Source organism: Bubalus kerabau, chromosome 1 (genome assembly GCF_029407905.1).
Source record: "Bubalus kerabau isolate K-KA32 ecotype Philippines breed swamp buffalo chromosome 1, PCC_UOA_SB_1v2, whole genome shotgun sequence".
NCBI classification, from domain to species: Eukaryota; Metazoa; Chordata; class Mammalia; order Artiodactyla; family Bovidae; genus Bubalus; species Bubalus kerabau.
Genome location: NC_073624.1, coordinates 230,622,731 through 230,634,246, shown reverse-complemented (window position 1 = coordinate 230,634,246; position 11,516 = coordinate 230,622,731). Strand labels below are relative to the sequence as shown.

Here is an 11,516-nt window from a genome sequence, read left to right as displayed (position 1 = left end):
CAAAGAAAGGCAATGCCAAAGAATGCTCAAACTACCACATAATTGCACTCATCTCACACGCTAGTAAAGTAATGCTCAAAATTCTCCAAGCCAGGCTTCAGCAATATGTGAACCGTGAACCTCCAGATGTTCAAGCTGGTTTTAGAAAAGGCAGAGGAACCAGAGATCAAATTGCCAACATCTGCTGGATCATGGAAAAAGCAAGAGAGTTCCAGAAAAGCATCTATTTCTGCTTTATTGACTATGCCAAAGCCTTTGACTGTGTGGATCACAATAAACTGTGGGAAATTCTGAAAGAGATGGGAATACCAGACCACCTGATCTGCCTCTTGAGAAATTTGTATGCAGGTCAGGAAGCAACAGTTAAAACTGGACATGGAACAACAGACTGGTTCCAAATAGGAAAAGGAGTACGTCAAGGCTGTATATTGTCACCCCATTTATTTAACTTATATGCAGAGTACATCATGAGAAATGCTGGACTGGAAGAAACACAAGCTGGAATCAAGATTGCCGGGAGAAATATCAATAACCTCAGATATGCAGACGACACCACCCTTATGGCAGAAAGTGAAGAGGAACTCAAAAGCCTCTTGATGAAAGTGAAAGTGGAGAGTGAAAAAGTTGGCTTAAAGCTCAACATTCAGAAAACGAAGATCATGGCATCCGGTCCCATCACTTCATGAGAAATAGATGGGGAAACAGTGGAAACAGTGTCAGACTTTATTTTTCTGGGCTCCAAAATCACTACAGATGGTGACTGCAGCCATGAAATTAAAAGACGCTTACTCCTTGGAAGGAAAGTTATGACCAACCTAGATAGCATATTCAAAAGCAGAGACATTACTTTGCCAACAAAGGTCCGTCTAGTCAAGGCTATGGTTTTTCCTGTGGTCATGTATGGATGTGAGAGTTGGACTGTGAAGAAGGCTGAGCGCCGAAGAATTGATGCTTTTGAACTGTGGTGTTGGAGAAGACTCTTGAGAGTCCCTTGGACTGCAAGGAGATCCAACCAGTCCATTCTGAAGGAGATCAGCCCTGGGATTTCTTTGGAAGGACTGATGTTGAAGCTGAAACTCCAGTCCTTTGGCCACCTCATGCGAAGAGTTGACTCATTGGAAAAGACTCTGATGCTGGGAGGGATTGGGGGCAAGAGGAGAAGGGGACGACAGAGGATGAGATGGCTGGATGGCATCACGGACTCCATGGACGTGAGTCTGAGTGAACTCCGGGAGTTGGTGATGGACAGGGAGGCCTGGCGTGCTGCGATTCATGGGGTCGCAAAGAGTTGGACATGACTGAGCGACTGATCTGATCTGATCTGATCTGTTAATGTGGTGAGGATCAAATGAAGCAATGAATATGAATATAGGCTTGCATAAAATGACAAATATTGAATAATTTATTCTTATTTTGCCAAGTACTCAGTAGTTAGAAGGGCTTCCCTGGTGGCTCAGAGTGTAAAGAATCTGCCTGCAAGGCAGGAGACAGACGTTCGATCACTGGATCAGGAAGATCCCCTGGAGAAGAGAATGGCAGGCAACCCACTCCAGTATCCGTGCCTGGAGGAGTCCATGGACAGAGAAACCTGGAGGGCTACAGTCGAAGGGATTGCAGAGTCAGAGACGACAGACGAATGACAAATTGTCATTTACCTCCGCACCGCAAGGGGAGCTGCCGCCCTCAGGCTAAGCAGGCTCCGGCGTCAGCGTGGTGGAAGTTGGTCTAGCCGCGGTCACCGCCATCTTAGAACACAGGCCTTCCACACCCATGGCGTGTGGCTGCTTCCTTCAGTCTTAGAAGCAGACCGCTCGTCAAGATACCCAGGCCCTTACCTCCTTAGGCGCTCCCTTCAGTAAGCCGTGTTCTCCAGGCGCTTTAATCTCCTTGGAAACGCCAAAATCGGCGTCTTCCGGGAGCTGTCCTCGCCCCGTAACCCCAGACGTGCACTTCCGGGACAAGAGCGTGACCCGTCGCCCCGCCCTCTTCCACCCTCTCTTTCCGGTGGCGGAGTCGGGAGAAGACGCGCAGGTAGGATCACTAGACAAGGAAAATCGGCTGGCATCCTGCGGCACGGGGGCTCATCGGGGCCGAGGGCTTGGGGCTGAGGTCTTTCTGCGGGAGACAAACCTAGTGCCGGGCGAGAGGAGCACGGCGGGCTGACCCAGACTCTGTTTCGCGCCCTGTCTCGGGAGGCGGCGGTCTTGGTTTAGGAAAAAACCTGTTAAGTGTGGGTGAGTTCGGATCTAGCCTTGAAGGCGTAGGCCCGGCGCCACGACCACAACTACCTTAACCGGCAGCACACCGTAGTTTGGAAGGGTCAGGTAATAAGTTGGTCTGATGTGAGTTCCCACCTTAACCGGTTTTTTCCTGGGCAGTCTCATCCCGGGCCTCTGATCTCTGAAGTTGTCAAATCTGGAAAGTAGAAATAATCGTCTCATGAATCCCGTGGGGATGTAGCGAGGATTCAAGAAGGGAATGCAGAGGAAACGGCCTTTCGTTAGGTGCTTCCTAAGTCGGAGTGACTGCTAAGTCGGGCACATTACAATTTCTGTGCAGGTCTCTCAGAGCCAGAAATTGAGGCTAGGGATTGCACTATGTTGTTTGCTGAACACCTATCACGCGCCTGTTGCCCCTGAAGCCAGAGATGAGGAGCACTGTGCTCTTGGCGGGGTGGGTTGGGAGTCACCTGGGAGCCCTGATTCCTCCTCCTGGCGGCCTGGAGTGGGAGAGCCAGAGCTCTTCAGTGTCCTGCTCACCTTTATCGAGGAGGAAGTATTCCAGAGTTGTAAACATTTGGGGTTTTGTTGTTAAGGTTGGATTTTTTTTCTTCTCCTTAAGAAATGGCACCTCGCAAGGGGAAGGAAAAGAAGGAAGAACAGGTCATCAGCCTCGGCCCTCAGGTGGCTGAAGGAGAAAATGTATTTGGTGTCTGCCACATCTTTGCATCCTTCAACGACACTTTTGTGCATGTCACCGATCTTTCTGGCAAGTGAGTTAACCCCTGTGGGGAGGCACAGGACCCAGTTAGCAAGGGCTGGGGTTAGAAATGACCGGGGAACTGAGTAGCACTTTAAGGGGATCTCTGGAAACAATTTTTATTAAAGATGTTCAGATAAGGATATGTGCTTGGTTGATTAGTGCACAGATACTGTAATCTAGGTGCTGGGGTTCTAAGAGAAAAGGAACTACATTTTTTGCCTTTACAGTCTGTGGACTTCTTATGTAAAATGAGGAGGAATTACTCCTATTACTCGAGTAATAAGATTAAAGCTAAGAGTAAAGTGTTGATGCAGTGTTAATCTGGGATCTGAACACCATCACTGCAGAGCCTAGGGCAGTCTTGTGGGATCAGGATGCTTGTTCAGATTGACCTTCATCCTCTGCCCTTCCTGGGCAGTAGTGCTCTTTATCTTTAGGGTGTGATATGCACTCTGAATCCTTGATGGGTAAGAGAGAAAGGATCCTGTGCTTTTGTTCCCAGGGAAACCATCTGCCGTGTAACTGGTGGGATGAAGGTGAAAGCTGACCGAGATGAGTCCTCTCCATATGCTGCCATGTTGGCTGCCCAGGATGTAGCCCAGAGATGCAAGGAGCTGGGCATCACTGCCCTCCACATCAAACTCCGGGCCACAGGAGGAAATAGGTAAGGCTGGGAGGATAGTGAGGCCACTGAGCTTGGGCAAGGCATCATAGGTACCTATGTAATTAATATGGGCATACCTCAGAGATACTGTGGGTTTGGTTCCAGACACCACTGCAATAAAAACAGTATCTCAGTAAGAATGAGCAACACTGTTTTCTCAGTGTGTATAAGAGTTAGGTTTACACTGTATTGTAGCCTATTGTGTGTGCAGTAGCATCCTGTCTTTTTAAAAAAATGCAGCATACCTTAATTTTAAAATACTTTATTGCTTTAAAAAAAATGTAACTGGGACTTTTTAAAAAGGGCATGATTTGTGAAGCACAATTAAATGAGGTTGTGCCTGTAATTGGTTTCTGCACTCACCCCTGCCCCAACTTACTGTGTTAACTGAGCATACACAGCATGTGAAGTGCTATGTTTTAAGTACTAGAAGAGAGTGATAGGGAAAGCAGTTACTGTTTCCATCCTCTGTGGCTCTCAGGCTGGCAGAGTCAGGCTTTAAACAATATAGAGCAGGGGAGCGTATGGTTCCTTTTTGCAGCAAATGTTGGGAAGCAGAAATGTGTCAGGGCTGGGTTGATAATAAAATTTAAATGAAGACCTAATGTTGTGATATTAGGAATTGGTCCAGTGAAGGGAGGACAGAGGAGAATATTACAGCCAGGGACAACTGGAAGGAAAAGGTCTTGGAGTGGAAATGAGCTTGGCATATCTCTGGGCATGAAAACTTTTTAATAGTAATGATTTGAGTTTGGGGTTGGTTGGTTTGTTAAAGATTGCTGCTGTGTGAGACCAGATAGGAAGTTGTTAAGTGATCCACTGATCTTGGGAGGGTGGGAAAGGACAGATCACCAAAAAGACTTAGAATCACAGCATGTGACGAAAGGGAGCACTTGATGTTTGGCAGAATACTGTAAAGCAGTTATCCTTCCATTACAAATAAATATTTTTAAAAGAGGGCACTTCCTTAAACAGGCTGGAGGCAGAGCAGAATACAAACTATGGCCCATGGTGCGGGGGAGGTATGCAACAAATAATGACTTGGCCAAAGGCTTTTCTTAATTTCGATATTCGTTTTCTAGGACCAAGACTCCTGGACCAGGGGCCCAGTCAGCGCTCAGAGCCCTCGCCCGCTCAGGGATGAAGATTGGGCGGATTGGTGAGTACCCCTCTTTGGCTGATGCTTGGTTTTGTTTCAGGTGTGACCCCAGAAAGCATGCGGTCTGTGCAGTGGACATAGGCCCTGGTCTGCTAACTTTTGGCAGTTAGATTTGTTAATGGGGTGTGCAAGAGGTACCGAGTGACATAAACTCTCTACCTGAATGCCACCTTGACCTGAATGTCCTGCATTGGAAAAGCATTGTCTCATTTCTGTATTTCTGTGCCTGATGGTGGCTGGTGGAACTAATGGGAGATGAATTGTCCTTTCTATTGTTTTCAAGGGAGTTGTGTTCAATATTTTGGGAGGCTGACTACTGGGTATTAGTAGAGCGGGCTAGTCATTGTGACAAAAATATATGGAGCGGGCAGCGGCTCCTATGGTTAAGAATCACAGCACTTCTCTATACTTGCATAGCGTTTATACCCTCGTGTCTGATCTGACCATTTATAGCTCTTACGAAGAAGAAGTTAGCCCTTCCCTGCTGTTTCTGTGACAGCGTGTACTGATCCCTCGACCTGATGGTCCATCTCTCGAGATTTTTTTCAAAACATTTTCAATCTTCTTTTACCTATTAAAAAGGAGCTGTTCTTCAGTTTGAGAGGATTTTTCCACTAGTCAGTGGACTAGGTATCAGAAACCTGGATTTGTCACCTGCCTCTGACATCCTATTCAAGTTGCCTACTCTCTCTGAGCCTCAGTTTCCCCTTCATGGAATTTGAGTTCAAACTACGTGAGAAGTTTTGAGGAGGCAGCTCGTGGGTCAGCTCCACACCCATCTGCTACATACTGAGGACTTTCTTAGGAAGCAATAGGATCCACTGCTGATCTGTTTGACCACTGGTCTCAGGCGGCCTGCGCCCCTTCCCATCCAGCTCCAGACAATGATGTTTTCTCTTCCTCCCCACAGAGGATGTCACCCCCATCCCCTCCGACAGCACCCGCAGAAAGGGGGGTCGCCGTGGTCGCCGTCTGTGAACAGGACTCCTCAAATTATTGCTTTCTGTTAATAAATTGCTTTGATGTAAGCTGTTTTTGACTCCAGTCGTCTCTCCTTTATGTAGGGGCCATTGCTCAGGGGGTACTTGATTCCTTCTTCCTGTCTGTGTTTAACCAGGGTATGGGGCTGTCTTGAGGTCACGGGTGCATTGATAAACCAGCAGCCATTTAATAGATACATGGCTTCAGAGAATGTATATAACCTGTCAAAGAGGAACATGAGGTGTTGATCCAGCCCCTGCCCTGGGACAGGGTGAGCCTGTGTTCTGTGAACTGGTTTCCTGAGAGGAGGAGCAGAAGGAGAGGTGAAGTTCTGGTGCTGCGGTTGGTCTTCTCGACACTATTGGTTGTGGCATTAGTCGCCTCAGTCGTCTAAAGAGACCGAGGCCCTGGAGACCTTGTTTTGAAAGTGGAGATGTTGATTCCAAAAATGGACCAATTCTTAAAAGAGCAGGAGTGGAGTGGAAACTGTTGAGCCCAGTGTAGCCTGAGCAGAAGAACCTTCCAGACAGCCATATATAAACACGTGTGGGTGGGCGCTCACCCCCCACACCTTCTGTGCAAAAAAGGGAGTGCACTGTCTTGTATCTTTCTTTTTCTCACTTGGCAGATCTAGGAGGCTGTTCCACATCAGTACATAAAGTACATAAAGATTCAGTCACCCACAAATACACACTAAGCCCTATTTTCATCAGTGATAAAAAAGTTTGTGCTTTCCGGAAGCCTGCATCCAACTCCAAGGACCCAGTGGCACCAGATGGTCCTGAGTGTTCTGCAGAGGATTAGCCCAGGGCCCTGGGATGGTGACTTCTACTCGGAGGCAAGACAATGACATAACACTTTGAGGGCTCATCCCAGCAGACATGTTTCAGTACTTCATTCCTTTTTATTGCTGTTTAGCATCCATTTCCCGGGTATACATCTATTCACAACTCCCATCCCACTTGGAAGAGCCCTGAAAAGGTGAGTCGTGCCATGGCTCCTACCAACTTACTGTGTGTGATGGATTAGCCATAAATGAGTCTGTTCATCATCTTTAAAATGAGTAATTACAACACAAAATGAGTCCATGCTGACACAGGTGATTTTAAGATGAAGGCATAAATCTTACAAAAACTAAAAATAGTTGCTCCCCCTTCCAGGAAGTGAACTTACCTGTGGCCTAGGCTTAGTGACTCACTTTCCAAAGAGTAGAACATGGAAGATGTTAGCTTTGGAGAGATGAACTATTAAGGGTTGCTAAACACTTGGATAAATCATGTTTCTAGTACTCTGACTTGACAAGATGATGAATACTTCAACTGAAGTTTAAATTTCTGAAAACACATAATCTAGTTAGAGGGCATTCTACAACGTATCAACATTTAAATTGTCAAAAGAAACCAGGACTCAAGATAGAGGAGCTGAAGGAGATGGAATAACAAGGCATTGCATGCTGGACCTGAAAGGGCATTAGTGTAAAAACTAATAAAATATTAACCTGGGGACTTCCCTTGTCCAGTGTTTAAGAATCTGCCTTCTGATGCAGGGGAGGCAGGTTTGATCCTGGTTCAGGGAACTAAGATCCTGCATGCTGCAGGGCAACAAACCCCGTGTGCTCTAGGGCCCATGCTCTGCAACAGGAAGGCCAAACACCCTGCAATGAAGAGCCCGCACACCACAGTGAAGGCCAGTGTGGCCAAAAAAAAATCTGAATCTGGAGTCCAATTAGTAGTAATGTACCTATGCTTCTTAGTTTTGACAAGTGAATTGTTAAAAATGTAAGATACTAGCATTCAGTTCAGTCAGTTCAGTTGCTCAGTCGTGTCCGACTCTTTGCGACCCCATGAATCGCAGCACGCCAGGCCTCCCTGTCCATCACCAACTCCCAGAGTTCACTCAGACTCAACGTTCATCGATTGATGCTATCCAACTATCTCATCCTCTGTCATCCCCTTCTCCTCCTGCCCCCAATCCCTCCCAGCATCAGAGTCGGAAACCAAATGAGTGATATACAGAAAGGTCATGTCTTGCAACTTTTTGGTAAATCTAAAAGTATCCCTAAATAAACATTGCAGGGATGGGGGGAAATGAGGGTGCTTTTCTACTGTTGTTCTGGTTTTGAAGGCAGGGCATGGTACACAGACCTGCAAGAGGTAGGTATTCCAGGGTGGAAATCCCAGTTCCCCAGATTTGGACTCAACCTTGGGCAAGTTACTTAACCTCTCAGCCCTTTAGTGAAAATTCCTGTGATAATGGCAGCCTCATAGTGCATCACAAGAAAGATTAAAGCGTTTAATCTGGCACTGAAGAAACTGCTCCTATTCTTAATGCCTGTTCAGTTCTGCCAGGCATCATGAATGACAGCTGGCTGGAATCCTGGTGGGAAGATGCTGGCGCTCACTGAAGCGTTCTTTTTATTTCCTGTGATGGGACTTTGCAACTTGTCCTGCTGTTTCCTGGTAACCAGGGATGTAATCAGGAATTTTTGAAAGCAGTTCATTTCTAGGTTTTGTTTGCAAGTTGCAAAGAGCTAGTTGGTGCAGTCCAGGTTGGAATGTAAGTGGCCTATTGGCCACTGAGGTGGACAGGGCAGGACTTGGCCTGTTGCCCACCTGAGACTGCAGACCATGGAAGCCCAGCCACTGACTGGAAGTGCAGCCTCAGTCAGGGCCATAGAGATGGTCCCTACTTCTCACTCCTTTCTCGTACCTGAGCTCCTGCAACAGTCTTTCTCCTAACAGGTCTTCCTGTCTTCCCTCTGTTCTTTGTTTGGTCGTAAGTCAAGCAGAGACATTACTTTGTCAACAAAGGTCCGTCTAGTCAAGGCTATGGTTTTTCCAGTAGTCATGTATGGATGTGAGAGTTGGACTATAAAGAAAGCTGAGCGCTGAAGAATTGATGCTTTTGAATTGTGCTGGAGAAGACTCTTGAGAGTCCCTTGGACTGCAAAGAGATCCAACCAGTCCATCCTAAAGGAAATCAGTCCTGAGTGTTCATTGGAAGGACTGATGTTGAAGCTGAAACTCCAATACTTTGGCCACCTGATGCAAAGAGCTGACTCATTGGAAAAGACCCTGATGCTGGGAAAGATTGAGGGCAGGAGGAGAAGGGGATGACAGGATGAGATGGTTGGATGGCATTACTGACTCAATGGACATGAGTTTAGGTAAACTCCGGGAGTTGGTGATGGACAGGGGGGCCTGGCGTGCTGTGGTTCATGGGGTCACAAAGAGTTGGACATGACTGAGCGACTGAACTGAACTGAAGTCATGTCCAACTCTTTGTGACCCCATAGACCAGGGCCTGCCAGGCTCCTCTGTCTATGGAATTTCCCAGGCAGGAATACTGGAGTGGGCTGCCATTTCTTTCTCTAGGGCCTCTTGTCGACCCAGGGATCAAACCCACATCTCCTGCGTTGGCAGATGGATTCCTTACCACTGAGCCACCAAGGAAGCCCTGTCTTCCCTCTGGCCCATGCCTATGCCTAGGCCACACCACAGCTGTGTGATCTAAAATTAATTGGATCCTGTCACACATACCCCTGCTATTTCATCCATGCCTCACTCTTATCTTCAGTCTAGAATCCAGTCTCCATGAATCTCCAGTATTTTGTCTAACTCTGCCATACCCTTCACCCTCTCTGTCCAAACCAAACCCAGTTCCTTTCACTTTGCCAATTCTCCATGCCTTCAGTCTGACTCCTTCAGTATCTTCTCTCCCCTTGGCCTCACTACCTACCACTCACCTGTTGGAATCAGTTTTTCATCACTCTCTCAAAGTTATCTTCTGGGATGTCCCTCAAGGTGCTTCTCCACTCACTTCCCCCATCACTCTTACTCCCCTCATGGTACCACTAGTCTCCCTGTATCCTAATAGCATATTGCCCTGCTAATCTGCTAGCTCTGAGAGGGCAGAGAGTGTCTTGTACAGTGTCTGCCAGCCCAGCTCCCAGTCTGCAAAAATAGGGGCTCTATAAAGACTTGTTCGATGAATCATTGAAAGAACTGCCTTCACCTTCTGTAGTTTAGTCAGTTGAAGGACTTTTCTAATAGACTCTAGATACGTTGCAACAAACATGCATTCTTGGGTTCTAAGAAAGTGAAGGAAATTCCCAGGAGCGTTGAAGAAATGGGAAAGAAAAGGACATCCAGATAAAATGCTTTAGGGAGCTGAGAGCTATAGGAAAGAAAGCTGGGGTAACCCTTGGGGCAAATACTGGAGTTAGTGCCAGGAGGTTAAGTAAGCTTAATCCCCTAAGGGCTCTGCTCTCAGCCCCAACCACAGCCCCGAGGTGAGGGAACTGAACTTGACTTTCATATTAACCCAGAAACCCTCATTTCAGAGCTAATGTGGTCACAGGTGGGAGTGTCTCTGGGCTCTTTGTAGAAGAGCAAGTCCTCTTTGGAGAAAGTGTTAGTCACTGTCGTGTCCGACTCTTGTGGCACCACCCGCCAGCCTCCTCTGTCCTTGGGATTCTCCAGGCAAGATACTGGAGTGGGTTGCCATTCCCTTCTCCAGGGGATCTTCCCGACCCAGGGATCGAACCCAGGTCTCCCACATGGCAGGCATATTCTTTACTGTCTGAGCCACCAGGGAAGCCACCTACAATTGAGGTCTTGACAGTTGTTTTTTCTTCCAGTTAACTCCATTGACCTGGGTGATGGTGTCATGGCTTCCTTTTGCCCAGGAGAATACTATCAAGGCAATTCACAGTCTCTTAATGAAAGATCTGGGAAACCTTTCACAAAACATGGCCTCAGGGGGAGCATTGCTGACCTTAAGTGGTCCAAAGAGAAGATGTATAAGGAACTTCAAATAAGTTAAGTTCTGTCTTGGTGCATGTAGTCCTAAGGTGGTGGAACTTGGCCAGTGGGTAGGTAGGAGTTGTAGAGAGATTTAAGCATCAGATAAAGGAGAGTTTTCTAAAAGAGAGCCGCTAAGAGGAAATAAAACTGCTTCCTAATCATTGGAGGCATACAAGCGTAAGCCAGGCCCCCAAAGGCTAGCAAATCAGAATCAGTGTGGCAGAGACAGTTGTTTCCTAGTGCTCCTTCATCTTCTGTTATGAATAGTAGTAGCCTCAGTGTTTAGCTGGATGCATGGTTGATCAGAATAGAGATCACTTTTCCTAACTATAGTCACCAGGCTGTATATTACAGCCCCAGGACTTATAAGAAAATGTCTTAAATAATGTCTAGATACTTGCTTTCAGATCTTTGCCGGAACTTGTCACCTTATCAAACAGACCTTCCTTGATCATCACAGATCAATTAATGTTTCTTCCCCCGCCCCACCTCTAGCCATCATTCTCAAGCTGTTTACCTGCCACATTCATAGCACTTAACCCGAGTGAAAAAGTTGGCTTAAAGCTCAACATTCAGAAAACGAAGATCATGGCATCCAGTCCCATCACTTCATGAGAAATAGATGGGGAAACAGTGGAAACAGTGTCAGACTTTATTTTGGGGGGCTCCAAAATCACTGCAGATGGTGACTGCAGCCATGAAATTAAAAGGCGCTTACTCCTTGGAAGGAAAGTTATAACCAACCTAGATAGCATATTCCAAAGCAGAGACATTACTTTGCCAACAAAGGTCCATCTAGTCAAGGCTATGGTTTTTCCTGTGGTCATGTATGGATGTGAGAGTTGGACTGTGAAGAAGGCTGAGCGCCAAAGAATTGATGCTTTTGAACTGTGGTGTTGGAGAAGACTCTTGAGAGTCCCTTGGA

The 11,516-nt window shown here is 46.8% G+C and overlaps 1 protein-coding gene across 3 annotated transcripts; it reads left to right on the top strand.

Moving 5' to 3' along the window:
- The first annotated feature begins 1,801 nt into the window (after positions 1 to 1,801).
- On the top strand, positions 1,802 to 5,837 carry RPS14 (ribosomal protein S14). 3 transcript variants are annotated; one of them, XM_055558611.1, is made up of 5 exons: positions 1,802 to 2,031; positions 2,842 to 2,992; positions 3,485 to 3,646; positions 4,729 to 4,805; positions 5,716 to 5,837. In XM_055558611.1, the coding sequence occupies exons 2-5, from the start codon at positions 2,844 to 2,846 to the stop codon at positions 5,781 to 5,783; spliced, it is 456 nt and encodes a 151-aa protein (XP_055414586.1). In that variant the 5' UTR covers positions 1,802 to 2,031; positions 2,842 to 2,843; the 3' UTR covers positions 5,784 to 5,837. The 3 variants fall into 3 exon arrangements, with proteins under 3 accessions (XP_055414586.1, XP_055414587.1, XP_055414594.1); XM_055558612.1 differs by lacking the exon at positions 1,802 to 2,031 and adding an exon at positions 2,051 to 2,234; XM_055558619.1 differs by lacking the exon at positions 1,802 to 2,031 and adding an exon at positions 2,051 to 2,324.
- The last annotated feature ends 5,679 nt before the right edge of the window (positions 5,838 to 11,516 follow it).